Genomic DNA, 19,419 nt, shown 5'->3' on the forward strand with positions numbered 1-19,419 from the left:
TCTGTGTCTTATATCACTTAGCAGTTGTACCACGTATCAGGACTTCTGTTTTATGGCTGAGGGGAGCTGTTTTTATCTGAAGAAGAGTGGATCCCTTTCTTTGCCTCCTAAGTTATAGGGAAGACACATTTCTTAGACCATAGGCAGTCTTAGTATATGTTATCACATCAAAGATACTGGCCTAGGTCTATGTAACTAGTTGTTTTAGATACCATGTTTTTATGGCATCTGGTCCCATCATTTCATGGCATATAGAGGAGGAAACAATGGAAACAGTGACGATATTTTCTTAGAAGAAAGCGATGACCAGCCTAGACAGCATATTAAAAAGCAGAGACATTACTTTACCAACAAAGGTCCATCTAGTCAAAACTATGATTTTCCCAGTAGTCATGTATGGATGTGAGAGTTGGATATAAAGAAATCTGAGTGCCAAAAAATTGATGCTTTTGAACTGTGGTGTTGGAAAAGATTTCTCAAGAGTCCCTTGGATTGCAAGGAGGTCCAACCAGTTCATCCTAAAGGAAATCAGTCCTGAATATTCATGGGAAGGATTGATGCTGAAGGTGAAATTCCAGTACTTTGGGCACCTGATGCAAAGAACTGACTCCTTGAAAAAGACCCTGATGCTGGGAAAGATTGAAAGCAGGAAAAGAAGGGGATGACAGAGGACGAAATGGTTGGGTGGCATCACCAACTCAGTGGACGTGAGTTTGAGCAAGCTCCGGGAGTTGGTGGTGGACAGGGAAGCCTGGCGTGCTGCAGTCCATAGGGTCGCAAGGAGTCAGACACAACTGAGTGACTGAACTGAACTCAACCTTTATGGCATCTTATCCAAGTACTTAAAGAGGAAGTAGGAAGTACAGATAATATTCCATTGTCAGCATCCCACATCAAAATATATGAGTATCTGGGATGGGAAAATAAACACAAGGTGGAGGCTTAGGTACCACAAGAATAGGACATGCGCGTCAGGTGTTACTAATTGCTATTTTAGGAGACGTTACTGGTTTATGTTAGTAGTACAGTCTCCCTGCAGTCTCTTCCTCCCTTCCTTTTAGTTTTCTATATTCTAAGCTTAAAACCCACAAGGAAAAATGTTTTGTGGAGACATAGCAAAATTAAGCTTTATTTGTGATTTTTTTTTTTTTTTTTTTAACCAGGTTCTTCACTAGAGGCTGTAACCACCTGTGAACTCTGTAAAGAGAAGTTGCAGCTTAACCTGGAGGATTTTGATATTCATGAACTACATAGAGCTCGTGCAAATGAACAAGTTAGTATATTTTGCCTAATTTGGTAAGTGTCTATTCTGTGCTTAAAGGACAACTCTTGAAGAAAAGATTAAATCATGATCTGAAAACCTACATTAAAATAGTAACGTAATTTTCTTTTACTGCATTAAGTATAATTTTTCTTTACTTTCCTATAAGTTTTGAAAAGGGCAAAAAAGCAAGTCACAGGTTTTAAATTATTAAGATAAAATGTATTATATGGTCCCTAAATAAACCTGAAAATAAAGGCTTAGGAAAGTGGTCCCCAAATAGGCATGCTAATCTTAGCTCTCCAGAGCTGTCTCAGTTGTGAATGCCTCAGTCCTGGACTGTAATTGAAATGCCTAGCCCTGGATCTACATCCTCTGTCTTGTAATGTTAGAAGCAGTTTTTTGTGTGCCTGTCTGCCCCCACCCCGCAATGTTCTTCTACTCTCCTAGTTCCCTCCACTCTCCTTATTGCTACCTGCAGCTTTATACAGAATACCTTAGGAAATCTATTATTCCAAATTCACATTGTTTATAAACCTCTTTCTTTTAGTATTGTGTCATTTTAGTCTATTTATATAATGAATAATCTCCAATCTTATTTAAAATTTTTTCAGATATTCTCATTTCTCAGATTTTTTTGATGTGTATTGATAACTATTCTCCTGAGAATTGACTTGGTCACTAATTTTTATTTTTTGAAGCTTTAAACTTTTAAAAAATTTTGATATGCTTAGGGAGAACGAAGAGCTCAGTATTTCCTCCCTTTCCCCCCTGCCAAAGGAAAATTCCGAGAGCAAGAAGATGTTCAAGGAGATTACAGGGTTGACTCAAGAGCCATACTATCCAAGTATGCTTAGCATATTCATTATAAAAAGAGAGATGATGGTGGGAGAATGCATAAATGCTTGAAAAACACTTTTTAAATAAAGGAGTAATGGACGCCCCCTTTTTTTTGATTGAGGCAAATTTCACATAAACATAAAAATCATAAGTGGAATCAAGCAACATAATCCTGTATGGATACCCTTTACTTTTAAAATGTAGGGATAATGAATACCCTTTGAAAAATCTGATTAAGACCACACTCAATAAAATTTACAGATTCACAAAATTTGTATATGATTTAAAGGATTTTCAGATCCTTTGAAGCGGATTACTTCAATCCAGGTAAAGAATCACTCAAAATGCAACTCTGGGCAATTGATGTAGCACAGATGCTACTCATACTAGTTTATTTTATTCTTTAATGAGCCAGCTGTCCAAAGAGAATACTAGTTTCACCAATTGTCTTAAATCTCCAAGGAATCTCTCTGGATAGCTGAGCATTGGTATTTTAAAGAACAAGGGAAAGAGTAAGTAAAGGTAGAATGATGGAAATAAATTTTTTTTTTAATCTTCTCAAAATGAGAGTAGATTTCAAAGGATGATTTTCTCCTGCTGTCCTTCCTTCTCTAGGAAGGTGCTCCATCATGTCTCTGAAAGGTGGTTCTTTGCATTTCATTTCAACCAGGAATGTTTTCATTTCTCCAAGGATTGAATGGCCCACAATCTTAAATAATTTATAAGTGAGAAAATGTTAGGTGGAGTACAAAACAATGACAAGTCTTGATTAAGCTTCCTGACTTTTAACTTCTTTGTTCTGTGTAAATCTTGGATTCTGGGGGCCTAAGAACTATAATTTTAAATAACTAGTTTAATACAGTTTATCTCCTCATCCAGTGGCTTCATTTTTTTCAAGGTGATAAATATTAAAATTAAAAAAAATTCTGGACATAAATTTCCTAATTAAGTAAAAAATTAAGAAGTGATGATGTAAAGACAGTTTTTAAATCAGTTTCAAATTTTTTGAATCCTCTGTGGAATATGAGAACAGGTAGTTGCTGAAGTTGATAACTAAGAACGTATAGCTCTTAACTTCAGATGAGTTAATTACCAAAAATAGTACAATTTAGTTTACTGTATAAAAATTACAGGATAGTTTAGATTTTTAATAACACTATATTCATGACTTGTATTGTTAGCTTCAGAACAATAATTTTGAACCAAAGGACGGTTTTTACCCACTAAAAATTTCTATGTGAATCATCCAAGGAACAGTTACCCTGTTACCTTTATTTTTATATTTACTGTTGCCTTGAAGTTAATTATATTATGTAATAAGTGTTTGACCCATATGAATAGGTTTTATTTGCATATGTTGATACATAGCTATACATGAAATGGTAATTTTTAGGTAAACATTTATAGCCATTTGTGGTAATAAAATCTGTTAGGTGCTTTATAGAACTAGATCATTCATTCTGCCCTCAAATGAGTTAAAAGTCCCACTTTTATATATAAATCATTACATAACAGAAGACTGAATTAAATAAAGAGGATATTCATACACCTATTTGTATCACTTACAGCATTAGTACATTTATGATGATATGGAGGGTATTTCTTGATTTAATAGATGGTGCTGTATCTCTAAGAACTGGATATGAATACATTTCCTCTAGTTTATCAGTATATGAATGTCAGTCTCTTGTCTATTAATTTTTCGTTCTCCATATATCTTCTTTTTCTCATTTGCTTCCCTCTTGAAGGCTGAGTATGAGTTTATCAGCTCTGGTCTCTACCTAGTTGTGTTATTGCACTTGTGCGAACAAAGCTTTTCTGATATGATGGGAAATACGAATGAACCAAGCACACGTGTCCGAGTAAGTAACCTTGGAGCAGGGGGAAAGGGAGGATATGATGCAACAGTTGTTTGCAGTGGAAGGCAGATTGTTTTATATGTTCACACACTATTTCCTTTGGGAAGTTCCTATATTATAAGCTTTCTTAAAAGTAAAGGTATTGTAGTTTTAATAGAAAAAACTGTCTTTATCAAGGAGCATAATTTTTTCATAAAGCTGTTTTTAAAAAAGTAATTTTCTAGCTCTTGAAGTTAATTGGAATATATATCAGTGAAAAACAGGGACTTGGAAGTACTAAGGAAAATGCTCTTTCTAACAAGACTCAGGGTTATAACTTAGAAACCTGATACTGAACTCTAAAAACTGAAAGAGTATGGGAAATTAACTTCATTTTATTCGTTACTATCCTGTAAAAGATTACCACTCTAGTAGTTTTTAAGCATCTGTATTTCAGACTACTTACAATTTGGACTATTTGGTGTTTACTCTGTACACTGTTGCCTTAGTTTAACAGTAAGAAAGTTGTTTGTTAGGTATTTTTAATTAAATGGTACTGTTATGGAAATTTATACTCTACTGCCTTGCCATTCTATGTAGCAGGGACTAGAGTCTACATGTCATTACCATAGCATTCTGAACACCTGATTCTTGAAATGTCTTCATAAATATATCCTTCAAACAGTTTTTTTATACAAATGTTCTCTTCGGTGATAAAAATTTAGTAGAGTTTATGGTGAGGTATGACGTTTCTTTTATATTTTGAAAATTATCAAATAACAAATTCAGTGTATATGGATAGAACTTTTTTTGTAATCATGTAAACATTCCTACTAGCCAATTGTTAATTTTTATCATTCAGAGAACAGAGAAGGAATTCTCAAAGGCTTTCAGAATTTGAGCAAAAATCTCTTGATTTCTAAAAAGGCGGCAACTTGTCTCTTCAGAAAAAATGAACCATATAAATTAATATCTGTTGAATTCATGCCTTTGTAAAAGGTATATACATTTAAAGTACAGAATCATATGTCATATTTCTAGGCAGGAAAATAATCGATTTATATTTTTTAATTGACCACTAACAATCATTTGGTTCCAAATTGCAAAGGATTAATTTTCTCCATAGTTTTTGGAAGTGTTATATTTATACAAGAACACAGTGGTATTCATTATAAGATTATTGTTATCTGCTCCCAGTTTCTATATGATTAATACATGATTTCTACATAACTGATAATGATATATAAGGTGTTTTTAAAAGTCATATCATTAAAAGCTTGTAATTTTTGATGTGGGGGATGAAAGACCCCCCTATTTAAAGGCTTAAAATTATATTTGACTTTTAAGTAGAAATGAATCTCTTATACTGATTCTCTCTAGATCCATTTGCTACATTTAAACTACTGTATTTCTTTCTGCATTGTTTCTAGTTTATTAACCTTGCAAGAACTCTTCAGGCACATATGGAAGATCTCGAAAGTAGGTGGAATTTCCCCTCCCCAGACTTGTTGAATTTACTTTTGCAAATTAAACCCGTAGAACAAAACCCAAGTATATATACTCTACCAAATTAGAGCTTCATTTATAGGCTTAATAATACCAGAATAATTGAATTGGGAAAGATTGGTTGGGCAACTGACATTATTTTAATAGCATATTTTTAAATTGCATTAATTTTAATGTATAGAGGATATTATTTTAACCATCAGTATTTTGCTTTTATATAAAATAAAAATACATATTTAATCACCTTAATTTTAACACTTCTAATGTTAACACTTTTTTAAAAAAGACATGTTTACTAATCAAAACACATTTCTTAATTGGCTAGATTTTTTATTTTGCATATGAAATTTTGTTATTTAGCTTTGTTGGATCATAAAAGGTGTTCCCTGGGTTTATATATACAGTTCTAGGAAAATAGGAGTGAAAGAGTCCAAATTCTGAGTCCCTAACAGAAGCCATAGTTTTTTTTTTTGTTGTTTTTTTTTTTTTTGTTTTTTGCTCCTTGTTCAGGTCCTCATGGACCTTTAATAGGCAGCCAGCTACGCCAGCAGCTCCAATCTCTTAAGATCACGTTCCAGCTTTAGGACTTCTGCCTGGGCTCCTTTGTGAAGGCACTTAATGCCCAAATCTTTACAGGCATCTGCACAGCTTGCCCTCTTCTCAAAGTCCTACAATCTCCAGGGTGCTTCATACCAGGTGGGCACAGATATTGGTGGCTCTGGAACAGTTCTTGGGAATCCAAGATTACCCTACTTAGCTAATGTGCTTTTTTTATCCAAAGCAATCGGCACTCCCCATGATCAGATTCCAGTACACTCTTTGAAGTGTCATCCAGTTGATTATCTTCTATACTCACCTTTAAAATACTTGGACTATTATATGTAGTCTGTGTAATGTTTTACCTTTAGAGAAAATTTAGCATCCTTTGAAGTAAGGTTTCAGAAGGACCTAATCCTCCTTTTTTAATTCCTTGAATATTCTTAGGCATGGGTTTTTGTCATTGAGTTTGTACAATTTTAAGTTTTAAAAGAATTTAGAGCTGCAGTTAGGTAATAGTTTCACAATTTTGGTTAGTACGTGTGGAAGTGGTATGTAAAGGAGTCAAAATGGTATAATAAAGTGGGACGTCATTGAGTGTAAATCTTTTTTTCCTTCATACCTTCTTAGTCCAGGTCCATCGTGTTGGCTAATACAAAGATCTCTTTTTTGTAAGTTATAATTTATATTTTGTCAAATGTGATGAGAGTAATCTGCTGCAGTGTACATTTACTCAGATTGCTGTTAATTTTTTTACTAATGTTCTTATTTAGAATTTAGTTTTTTAAGCACGTGAATGAGAGGGAAAAGATGGAGTTCAAATATGTATATCCAAACTCAGGGTGAAAGATGTTGTGGGTATTACTAGTTGACTCCTAAATACCAGAGTACTAATATATTCTGAAAACTGGTTTTGACTGAATTTTCTTCTGTAGAGTTAATCCAGTAGAAAACAGAAATTCTCTGAAAAACTATTTTATTTTTTAGTTTGACATTTCTCCATGATATATATAAAACTTAAGTGTAGGATTTTACTCCTCATGAGCTAATTAAGTATATGCTTGGTATCATTTATTTAAAATTTCTGCAAGGTAAATATATGGAGACTTAAGTTTCATCTGTACATGTTGCATGATTTTTTTCTTGTTGATTGCATTTGCTGGGTGCTCTTAAATTGTCCAGTATTAAATACAAGAAGAGTATGCATTTATCTTTTCTGCTCTTGATAATAGGGGAAATGCTGGTTAGATTTTTAGTGAGTTTCCATTTTCCTTCACATGCAGTTTACTATGTCCTAAGACATTCAAGAATGTTTTCTATTAAACTCTTGAGCTACTAATGACTCTAAAATAAATTGAGGTCAGAACTGTTGCAAGAGTGATGAGTCTTTGACAACATGGAGGCATAGAAATACTCTCAACAAAAGGTTTTTACTAAATCCAATTATTTTAATTTAGGCTGTATCTATATAAAGCTTTTTTGACTAAATAGAACTTTTTCTTGGCATTGTATAGACATAGCTCTGATGTAAATTGCAAGAATACCCATAACCTATTATTCTATTTCTATGTACATTTTTTTTTTTTCATTCTCATCGGATACATCAAACATGCAGCGGTAATAAGCCAGATTCTCCTCAGGTGTGTGAGAGCACTTGCCTCAAGTTTACTCTTTGTCTAGTGTATTTATCATTAGCTATTGTGGACACAAACTGATCTCAGGAACTTTTTAGATGTTCTTGAACCACATTTTAAAACATTTTCATTTTAATAAAAACTAACATAACAAAAAGTTGTAGGGGTGGGGGCATTGTGGCTAGGCGTCACCTACAAACTACCCTAATGCAGTCATCATAATTTATCATTTTGACCAAACAGTATATAATAAATTGGGATTTTTGTTCTATAAATCATTGCTGTTCTGGCTTCATACTTACACTTCCATTCTCATCCCCCTTAAAGTCATTCTTGATCATCCTGTTTTCTTTCAACAGCTTCAGAAGATGATTCTGAAGAGGATGGAGACCATAACAGAACATTTGATATTGCCTAACTGCATATAAGACAAATGGATGATCTGTGAACAAGCGTTATTAAAACTGGCAATTACGTATGAGTGAATTTTGTGGGGAAATGTCTGTTGAATATATTATCTCTATAGAATGAATATATATATATAGTTCATATATACACTTTATGCATGTATATATATGTTCATTCTCAAGTGTTACTGAATTAAAATTCTGCTGGACCTTTAATATGGCCAGTGAATCTAATGTTTATAAACTGGTAATTAAAAGTATTTTTCTTTTAATGAGTGGGGAAAGTGTTACCCTTGTTTTAAATAAGCAATGTTGACAGCCCTTTTTTGTGTTCTGATTACTGTAGTTATATTTATGAAGAAAGGTTGGTGTTTTGGTCTGTTAGTGGTAAAAGTGGGACAAAATAGGCTTTCAAAATAAATTGCCAGATGGCACCTAATTATTTTTATTTTTAAAATGCCTTAAGTTGCAGTCTCAGTTTTATAATCATTTGCTTCCAGTGTTTAAAAAAAAAATAGGGAGAAAGTTAAGAGCATTATATTAGGTTTCCAAATTTAATTTGAATTCTAAATTCACTTAGCAGTAAAATCTAATTTTCTAAAAAAGTATATAAAAATAAAGTGTACAAATGATGGATAAATTTTTGTATTGATTCGGAAAATGCAGATTATATTTGATAGACCATAGTATGTAGTATGTAGATATTCCTCTTAGGAATATTGCAGCTGTAAATTATATCAGAATTGCTAGCCAAATGCTGTTTGTTTTAAAAAAAATTATTGCAATCTCGAGTTAATGAGATACTTTTAAGGCCCACATTCAGAGTTTAAAACACTGGTTTTCAATGGGTTTTTTAGTGTTGTCACTTCTTTATAGATAAATATGATATAAATAACCTGTTTGGATCCTGGTTGTTTTTAACTGTTCCTTGATAATTCTAAACCTTTATTTGATTATTTTTCACTACCTTTAGAGAAGAGATGAACATTACCTATTCACCATGACTAGATTTACACTGTGGTCCTGAGTTGTGTATACATCCATAACACTGTATATTTTCTTCATCAGCACCCTTAGGATACACTTTAAAATGCCTTCAGGTGGTTTCAGGTTAAATAAAGTCTATGTCAGACTACTTTTTAGAATCTAAATAGAAACTATGTAATTTCAAATGTGAATCAACAGTTTGCTCACTTTCAGTCAGACTGTTGGTCTTAATGTAAAACTTTGGCTTGAAATAAAGTGCATACTGATTTACTTTATAGTTTGAAATGTTTCCTTTTAAACTGGTACTCAAAGAAGGCTTCAGATGTTATAGCCAAAAATCTTACAGTTTCAAATTCCATTTTATATGAAAATAACTGTTTCTAAACATTTGCTCAACTTCTGCCTGTTATCTTTGTATTATCTTCCTTAAAGCAGATATGCGAAATTTAAGGATGCCAGTATCAGTATCTTTACTACAGGTCTTTGCTTTGAATTCAAAACATTTATGCTTTTAATAGAACTCAGTGTAAAAATGTAATGTCTTCTTAACCTACAAAATTTTTTATTTAAAAATTCTAAGTAAATGGTAGAATACATTCCATTGATATGCATACAGTTTATTTATAGTTCTGCTAAATTAACTGCTAAATGACAGATACACAGTGACTTGTTGCTGCTAAGTTGCTACAGTCGTGTCTTACTCTGTGCGACCCCAGTGACTTGAGCTTTATAGTATTCATATAGTTTGTTAGTGCTACTTAGTACTTCAATATTATATAAGCTTCTAATTACCTGTAAATGTGAATTAGAGGAAATAAGAAAAATCTTTCATTGGTTATCATTTTTTAGATTCTGAACAAAATAGAGACCATACAATACTCAGATTCCTAAGAATTTAAGAATACAAATTTCTAATAAAATGTTAAAAGTAAATGGTAACTAAAAGAAATGATGGTGACAACAGCTACCAAAGCTAAGAATTACATTGTCATTATTAGATAGAATCAAGACGTTTGAAGAAAAGCAGTTTATACATTCTGAGTGTAAACAGGCATGCTTATGTTATTACTAATATTAAAAATAAATAGACTTGAATTATCCAGTTATCTGTTGAACAATGAATAGACACAAAGGCCTGTTACAGATGTTCAAATATATAAAGAGAATTAAGATTTAGCACTGCATTACTAGGGCCTTTTAAGGACTTGTTTGAATTCAAACATGAAAAATCAAGTCACTTAGAACAACCATTTTGGTAGAGCTGTCATTGGGTGTAAGTTACTGAAATGAACTGAAGAAATTATTAGTTATTTAGAAATGGAATGGGAGACTGGAACATCATTTTCCAGTGAAACCTTCTATCATAATGGAAATATTGCCTAGTATGGTAGCTACTAACTGCATGTGATCTGAGCGTTTGAAATATGGCTAGTGTTAATTGAAGTGAACTTTAAATTGCCACATGTAGCCAGTGGCTACTAAAATATATATTGTAAAGATTTGTGATAGAAAGTTTTAAGAACAGAAAGTTGGTCTTAATTCTTAAAGGATTGGTAGAGTTTTAGTTAGAAAAGAAGGAAGGAATTCCTGTCTAATGTTCACGATTAATAGCCCTGTTAATACTCTAAATAAAATAGACATTTCAGTCAATAACACAAAATCTCAATCTTACAAAACATAATTGTGTAGTAACACCTAGTTCTTTAGTACGACAGTCACATGCATTATCATCACTTGGTAGTTATGCACGTCTTGTTAAAAAAAACCGCCATTAATTGTGATGAGGAATGATTCTGCTTCATGGTGGCCAGTGGATTCGGTGTCACAAGCTATGACTTTGTTGCCACTGGTTAAGCTTGAGAGAGTATCTCTACATATGAAAAGTATTCCCATAAAATGACTGATGGGATATGCATTAGGGAGAGATTTACTTTCCTTGCACTTTCAAGTTTCTTCATATAGTAAATACAATTTTGTTAAGTACATACCTTATCTTTTCTAATAATGTTGTTATAAAAGTTGCTAAAGAAAGCATTCTTGCTTCAGCTTTACTGCATTTTCATTTTTTACCACCAAATGATTCTGTCTTAAAATGTACAATAAACGTACCAGAAACTTGAACATCATCACTACAGTAGTATGTAGTTCTTCTCTGTAGTTATTGCTTACACAGTTTTCATGTCATTGAAATACTTCACTGAGGCTTGGGGAGCATGAGATACATAGGAACAGATATGGCAGGATACGGCAGCAGTAGAAAAATCCTTAAAGGGCTCTATACATTACCCATATGTCAGCCTCCTCCACACCTTCCTGGTATGGTATGGCTGTAATTTTTTTTGCTTCATAAAATCTTACTGAGATCCTGACAATTTATGATCAGTGCTAAATAGTGTTAATGCTGTGGTCCAAAACAGTATTCTAAGAAGTATTAAAATTATAGAATTATATGGCATATGGGGTGTTAAAACCTGTAAAGTTTTCTGCATCTAATACATTTAAATCCTAAAGGGAGATAGATGTATTAGAGGAATTATCAGAGTAACCAGCATAAGTGATAATCTAAATGAGAATCTTTTAAGGTTAGGTGTATTCTCTATATCTTATTGGTAAAGAAGCAAGACAAAAGAAATTGCTAAAGATACAGTGATTGCTAAAACTAGTGGTAAGTAGAACTTTTTTTCAACTAAGGTTCAACTCAGTGGGAGGAAGATAGAGGAGGTAAGACAAGTAGACTGGATTTTTACTTTTACCTGCTTTCCTTAATTCAAGTGAAAGATGCACTTGGGAGGTGGTTAAAACCATTAAATTATATCCAAGGTTGTTACTCCTTTTGTTTTTATAATGATCCTAAAGATAAATTTTGTCATGATCAGTGATTTTACATAAGAGTAATGAATGTTACTGGAATAAGGTAATATATCATAAAAACTAATTTTCATTATCAGGTTTTATATTGAAATCTTACAGAGGAATCACTGAAAGGTATTTGTCTTAGTCTGATATTTCCAAAATCTTAGTTAAATTGAATATCATATTCGTTTTCCTCTGCAACTACTAAAACACAGTCATCATTATAAGGTGATTGGTGTGCAGCTGAAAAAACTGTGGTGAAACCAGAATCCAAACTTCTTTTGTACAAGAACCAAACAACTGCTCCCAGAACTGTCAGAATTACTGTGCTAGCAATCACCAAAGCTGATATTAAAATGCGGTTATCTGAAAAAGACAAAATATGGGAAATCAGGATATACAAGTGCTAGTATTGCTTTTGGGGGAGCATAAATATAGATTCATCACTTAAATATTTACCTATTTTTGAGAATTGGTTAGGAAAACAATGTTTATTACTATCAAGATTTATATTTCTTAGCTTAAATAACTGCCATACTTCAAAATTTGAAGTAGACTTTCCAGGTCTCCACTCTACTTTTAAGACTCTGAAATAGAAATTATCCACACTAAGTTTCACTGTGTGTTTCAAATTGTGTATATCCTTTTATGTTCTCCAAACTATATATGTACATAGTTTAAAATTCGTATTTCTACAAGGCATGTAATGAAAATACCATACTACTCCTCCCCATTACTATTACCCTTAATTACCATTCCTCAAAGCAACTACTTCTGTTACTTGCCTTCATGTTTCTAAATAACATGCTTACACTCCTCTTTAAAACTCTTAAAAAATTGTGGTAAAATATGCAAAACAAAGTTTACCGTCTTAACCATTTTTAAGTGAGCAGTTCGGTAGCATTAAGCACATTCACATTGTTGTGCTGTGTCACCACCGTACATCCATAGAACTTCATCTTGCAAACCTAAGCATTAACTCCCCTTCCCCACTCTCCCTAGCCCCTGGCAACTGCCATTCTACCTTCTGTCTCTGAAGTTGACTTCCGGGTATTTAATATAATTAGAGTTATACAGTGTCCTTTTGTGACTGGCCTTATTTCACTTAGCTTAGTGTCCTCCAGGTTCATACATGTTGTAGAGTTGCCTTTTTAAGGCTGCATAGTATTCTATACCATGTTTTGCTTACCCAAATCTGTCAATGAACACTTGATCTGGTTCTGCCTTCCTGGCTGCTGAGAATAATTCTGCTATAAACATGGTTTTTAAAATATCTGTTCAAGTCCATGCTTTCACATCTTTTGCGGACATAATGGATTGCTGGATCAGATGATAATTTAATGGGAAGCATCGATGAGATGTTATTTGTTGTTTTAAAAAATATACATAACTTGCAGATATATTTAAAAAGTCTTATTATTAAGCTAAGAGACCTTTCTACCTGCTTATAAAAGTTCTACTTTACATTGTTATATAGTTAATATTTAAAAAGGTCTTTAATACTACAGTACTTTAATATGCTAGAATTGTAATGTAGTCTTACATATGAGGAAAATTTAACAAAAGACCATACGTACCTGATAAATATTTCTTTTCATATGGGACTGGAATACAAAAGGAAATCATCATTAATTTAAATATGCCTTATTCTAAGATTGATTTTAAGTACTCTCAATGTAAAACAAACCTTTTACTAGCTTAGAATTAATATTCTTTATATTGTTTAGTCATGTCTATTATCTGTTTTGAACTTTGTTTTTTTTTTTTTAATGCAGAGGACTAAAAATGCATTAGCTCAAAAAGTGGAAAAAGAATAAGGAAACTCAAGAAAAACACAATGTGATGAAGTGAGGGAAACAAAATGACTTGGGTTGGAAAGTGTGGAAACATAATAAAAGTAAAGAATACAGCTGTGACCTTACCTCATACAGATTTGCTCACTATTTATGATGTTTTGAAGTTATAGTTTATTTAAAGCTTTGGCTTATATAAGGAAATGCTGGGCTGGATGAAGCACAAGCTGGAATCAAGATTGCTGGGAAAAGTATCAATAACCTCAGATATGCAGATGACACCACCCATGTGGCTGAAAGTGAAGAAGAACTAAAGAGCCACTTGATGAAAGTGAAAAAAAAATTTGGCTTAAAGCTCAACATTCAGAAAACTAAGATCATGGCATCTGGTCCCATCACTTCATGGCAAATAGATGGGGAAACAGTGGCTGACTTTATTTTGGGGGGCTCCAAAATCACTGCAGATGGTGATTGCAGCCATGAAATTAAAAGATGCTTGCTCCTTGGGAGGAAAGTTATGACCAACCTAGATAGCATATTAAAAAGCAGAGACATTAATTTGTCAACAAAGGTCCGTCTAGTCAAGGCTATGGTTTTTCCAGTGGTTACGTATGGGTGCGAGAGTTGGACTATAAAGAAAGCTGAGCATAGAATTGATGGTTTTGAACTGTGGTGTTGGAGAAGACTCTTGAGAGTCCCTTGGACTGCAAGGAGATCCAACCAATCCATCCTAAAGGAGATCAGTCCTGGGTGTTCATTGGAAGGACTGATGCTGAAGCTGAAACTCCAATACTTTGGCCACCTGATGTGAAGAGCTGACTCATTTGAAAAGACCCTGATGCTGGGAAAGATTGAGGGTGGGAGGAGAAGGGGACAACAGAGGATGAGATGGTTGGATGGCATCACCAACTCAATGGACATGGGTTTGGGTGGACTCTGGGAGTTGGTGATGGACAGGAAGGCCTGGCATGCTGTAGTCCATGGGGTCGCAAAGAGTTGGACACAACTGAGCAACTGAACTGAACTGAGCTGAGGCACAGTATATGAAAAGAACCAACATTTAAAAAATCCCAACTGAAAGTTGAATGCTATGACCATAAAAGTGTGAGTGATTTAGTCAAAAACCCTGCTGAAGCAAGTTAAAATTGTATGTGATTCCAGATTTAAAGAAAAGAAAGAATCAGAGGCAGATGTATAGTTTTGGTTTGCAGTTCGAGTAGAAGGGGGGAATATTAAGGATGCAATGTGGGGAAATGGCTGTTTCTATCTTGCTTCAAGCATCCTAAAATCATATTTTGAAATTTAAATGCCTTTAGTGAGAAAACAGTTATTTCTATTTAGAAACGTAAAAGAACAAATCATCTAATGTTTAATATGAAAATATTGTGGGACAGGATAATTCTGTTCATTAGAAAGCATTGTGATGCATAAGAAGAAAACTTACATTTTAGTCCAGAATTATAAACTATGATATAATTTTTCTTTGCCTAATCAAGGATGTCCTTGTACTGAATCAAATTCTTTGTAAACTAACTAGAATTTTGGAATTAACTTATTCTTCACCACTTCCACTGTTTAATCAAATCACATCAGAGAAGCTATGATTATTCCTTTGAACAGCATAAGAAAATTTTGACTTCTTACTAGCTCTAAGAATAAGCAGAATAAAAGTATGCCTGATTCACGTGATCTGGTCCTACCTCTAATGTAATAGGATTACATATTTGCCTTCCTAGAGTTTTGGGCGCAAACCAACCTAATCATCTTCTGAAATCTTACTTGCTCTATTTATTGAGGCACACAACTCAAAGTTATTTAAAAACCATCCCTGCTTTCCCCACCCTTAGAATGGAAAAAGACCTTCAGTTATACTTACTAGCTGCTTTACAAAGGGTTCCTTCCACAGAAGAAACTTCACAGTTTCCTTTTTTCCAATCACCTGTCTTGGTGTGCAAAAAGGCACAGGTGTCAACTAGCTCCTCGTCATCTTCTTGGTCTGACCACTTATTAAATGTCATATTTGAGTTATCAAACCACTTGAAACTGGCATCTGTCAGTTAAGGAATATTTTAACATTATGACAGTATAAAGTGTGTTAAAAGAGTAAATCTATTTTTATTTTTTGATTATGGCTTGTGGGATCTCCATTCCCTGACCAGGGGATTGAACCCAGGCCTTCAGCATTGAAAGCGTGGAGTCCTAACCACTGGACCACCAGGGATTTCTTGGGTCTAGATTTAAAGGTGGGAAGTTACTAAGGTATGTTTGATCTAAACTTCTGATTGTAGGACTTAAACTGGAAGAACATATCCTATACACAGGCAAGAGATACTAGTTCAAGAAGGTTCGGAAGAAGATCCCATTTTTTATTAAACATATAATTTTCATGGAGAAATAATCAATAGGTAAAATATTGCCTCAAAAATTCTACGGACAGAGAAGTCTGGTAGGCTAGTCCATGGGGTTGCAAAAGGTTGGACATGACTTAGCGACCAAACGACAATAACAAAAGTATATGTAGTATAGTAACGTATAATCTGTATATGCTTCATGTGATTTTCATTTGCATAACCTTAGTAATTGCATTTGATTTTGAAACGTTATAGATGTACTTTTTATTTTCAATAGTGACAATAGGTACATTTCTACAATACTACCTTGATAGTTTTCTATCCCATTGTTGATACTACTACCAATATTACTCTACCATATTACAGAAATATTGAGTCTAGAATCATATTTTAATCCAGATGAAAGAATCAACTTTAGCTCTCATATGGGACACACATTGAGCTGTTCAGTGAAAAGCTGTGGTACATGAGCACATACTGAAAAAACGGTACCTGGAAGCTGCAGGAAATACCAACTTGAACTAGAGAAATGAAGCATCTAAAAGTTACTACTAACATTAAGAAAGAACATAACTGTAAATACCACTTACCATCTGTGTCAAAAAACATGCCTAATAAGATATCAGCTGGGTCTTTCCATTGCTTTTTCAAAGTATCCAGTATAAAAGCATTTTCTTCTTCATTATGTATGCTTATCATGTCTGCTCCTGAAATTATTTTAGGGAGAGGAAGTCAGCATGTTCTCCAAATCAATGAAAATCACATGAAGCATATACAGATTTTATGTTACTATACTGCATATACTTTTGTTATTGTGGTTTGGTCGCTAAATCATGTCCAACCTTTTGCAACCCCATGGACTAGCCTACCAGACTTCTCTGTCCATAGAATTTTTGAGGCAAGAATACTGGAGTGAGTTGCCATTTCCTTTTCCAGGGGATATTCTCAAACCAAGGATTGAACCCACATCTGTCTCCTGCATTGCAGGTGGATTCTTTACCACTGAGCCATCTAACATGTCCTGCATATACTTTTACACCCTTTTTTTTAAAAAAAAAATCAGCTTGGAAATGTCATGCATTCCTGAAAAGAACAGACTCATGAGAAAAGTAAAATGATAATATGATAAACTGAATCATACCTTTTATTTCATTCACCTAGGGTTAGTAATCTCATAAACAACATGGAAACGGAAAATCATAGAAAGGCTTAAGCAGGAAAACATACTTCCTGCAACTCTCAACTTTTTACTATCCCTTTCTCTAGTTTTCATGGCCCCTCCTGCCCTCAATTCACATTTATAGGGAGCAGCAGCTCTGACGATGAGGAGAGCTGAAAAGTCCCAGGGCAACTTGCCAGAACAGTCCCAAGACCTAACGAAGTTCAAGTAACAAGCAGTTACTGACCTGCCTCACTTAACTGACCACTATGTGCCTGCTGCCTGAAGCCTACCCCTTCCTGTATTTTCCTCTGCTTAGGGAAAGTGATAAAGGAGGTCCTTATTTCTTGTTCTCAGTGGATAGCTAATTTTTCCTGGGAGACACTCACCTAGTTCAAGAGCAGCAGTCACACACACACACACACAATTCAAGAGCAGCAGTCACACACACACACACACACACACACACACACACCTGTCTCACAAATATGTTTTTATCCTTTTAATCTACATTCTACATACACTATAAAATATGAGCACTTCACTTTTTCCCAGATATATTTAACCTTATTTCTTAACTCAAGAAAGATGCTCTTGCAAATTAAAAAACTCTTCCCACTGTTTTAATTGGATACTACTTAGGAGAAAACTCTAATGGAGTTAGTTTCTCTCATGATATTGTATGACTTTTTGTAAGTGAAAATAATGACATCAAAGCTTATAGCAACCAGAATCTGGTGGGGAAGGTACATCTAACTCCTGGGGAATATACATCCTTTCAGCTATACTCAGCTAAGTGAGCAATTAGCATCAAAATGTTCCTAAGGAACATGACTTTCCAGTCTCAGTAATTTTACAAGTTTAAATTTTCTTGATTTTCCAAGGAGAAGTCATTGATCCTATACATTTTTTAAGTTATCATGGAACTTTTGGGTACTACAACTAATTCAAATACTACATAGAGAGATAAGGAAGTCTTCTCTACTATTAAATTATTCCCAAATTATCCTGACTTGAAAAAAGACTCCTGAGAACTTCAGAATGTTGTCTTGGATCAGTGGCTCTCCAACTGTGAAAGTGAAAGTAACTCAGTGGCATCCAACTCTTTGGGACCCCATGGACTCAGGTCAGAATACTGGAGTGCGTAGCCTTTCCCTTCTCCAAGGGATCTTCCCAACCCAGGGATCAAACCGGGGTCTCCCACATTGCAGGCAGGTTCTTTACCAACTAAACTATCAGAGAAGCACAAATATAGTGTGCACTAGAATCACCTACACGGCTTCCCTGGTAAAGAATCTGTGTGCAAGGCAAGAGACGTGGGTTTGATCCTTGGGTCAGGAAGATCCCCTGGAGAAGGGAATGGCAACCCACTCCAGTATTCTTACTTGGAGAATTCCATGCACAGAGGAGCAGGGCGGGCTGCAATCCATGGAAAGGCAAAGAGTCGAACATGACTGAGCAACTAACACTCATTTTCAGAATCACCTACAGAGGGCTTGTTAAAAGTGTTAGGTCCTACACCAGAGTTTCTGATCTAGTTGGAGTAACATTGAGCCTGAGAATTTACATTCCAAACCAGTTCCCAGGTGACAATGATGCTGCCACTGAGAATTATAGGAAACTTACTAGGCTATTTATGATGACTCTAAAAATCCATAATTTTTTTGGTAATTAACAGATAACGAGATAAGACAGTGCTTTTAGCTCATGACGTGGTAAGAAAAATTTGTATCATGATTACTTTTACATCTTTTAAAAGAAGCTTAAAAAATAAATGTAACTATAAGAAAAAATTATAGGACTTAAAATCTCTCCCCAAACATACCATATTATGTCAAAGAAGAAAATCACAAACTAGGCAGACTAGCTCTATTATGAATAAAAAAGGGGAAAAACATTGTCTCAGACTGTTTAAAAGGCAATAGACACAAATATAGAGAACAAAGCTAGTGGTTGGCAGAAGGGAGAGGGAAAGGGTCATGGGCAATACAGTGGTAGGGATTAAGAGGTACTATTATGTATAAAATAAGCTACAAGGACATATTGTACAACACTGGATATAACTAATATTTTATAGTAACTAAAGTGGAATAAAAACTTGCTTAATATTGTACATTGACTGTAATTTTAAAAAAATTCATCCTCACAAAGGGAAATATACCACAATAAATGTGAATATGCAATTTCACTAGTAAAGGAGTGAAAATTAAGCAGTTTCAGAAGTGTAGATTAAACAGTGCTGACTTAGAATGG

The 19,419-nt window shown here is 34.1% G+C and overlaps 2 protein-coding genes across 11 annotated transcripts in view; one reads left to right on the plus strand and one right to left on the minus strand.

Annotated features, from left to right (window-relative positions):
- Positions 1–9,280, plus strand: part of MARCHF7 (membrane associated ring-CH-type finger 7) — a 47,963-nt gene extending 38,683 nt beyond the window's left edge. For 2 of the 10 annotated variants that reach the window (XM_070357452.1, XM_070357442.1), the window contains exons 7-11: positions 1,164–1,273; positions 3,850–3,963; positions 5,370–5,418; positions 6,082–6,141; positions 7,976–9,280. In XM_070357452.1, coding sequence (XP_070213553.1) covers positions 1,164–1,273; positions 3,850–3,963; positions 5,370–5,418; positions 6,082–6,141; positions 7,976–8,034 — 392 coding nt within the window. In that variant the 3' untranslated portion in view covers positions 8,035–9,280. Of the gene's footprint in view, positions 1–1,163; positions 1,297–3,849; positions 3,964–5,369; positions 5,419–5,955; positions 6,142–6,612; positions 6,654–7,597 lie in introns of all 10 variants that reach the window. The other 8 variants (XM_070357481.1, XR_011461437.1, XM_070357467.1 and 5 more) reach the window with 8 other exon arrangements.
- Positions 9,281–9,548: 268 nt separating this feature from the next.
- LY75 (lymphocyte antigen 75) overlaps positions 9,549–19,419 on the minus strand; it is a 124,797-nt gene continuing 114,926 nt past the window's right edge. Inside the window, exons 36-39 of the mRNA XM_014478675.2 lie at positions 16,598–16,714; positions 15,533–15,706; positions 13,441–13,467; positions 9,549–12,229 (exon numbers count right to left, since the gene is read on the minus strand). Coding sequence (XP_014334161.2) covers positions 12,027–12,229; positions 13,441–13,467; positions 15,533–15,706; positions 16,598–16,714 — 521 coding nt within the window. The 3' untranslated portion in view covers positions 9,549–12,026. The remainder of the gene's footprint in view (positions 12,230–13,440; positions 13,468–15,532; positions 15,707–16,597; positions 16,715–19,419) is intronic.

The sequence above is a fragment of the Bos mutus genome, chromosome 2 (genome assembly GCF_027580195.1).
Source record: "Bos mutus isolate GX-2022 chromosome 2, NWIPB_WYAK_1.1, whole genome shotgun sequence".
In the NCBI taxonomy this organism is placed as follows: domain Eukaryota; kingdom Metazoa; phylum Chordata; class Mammalia; order Artiodactyla; family Bovidae; genus Bos; species Bos mutus.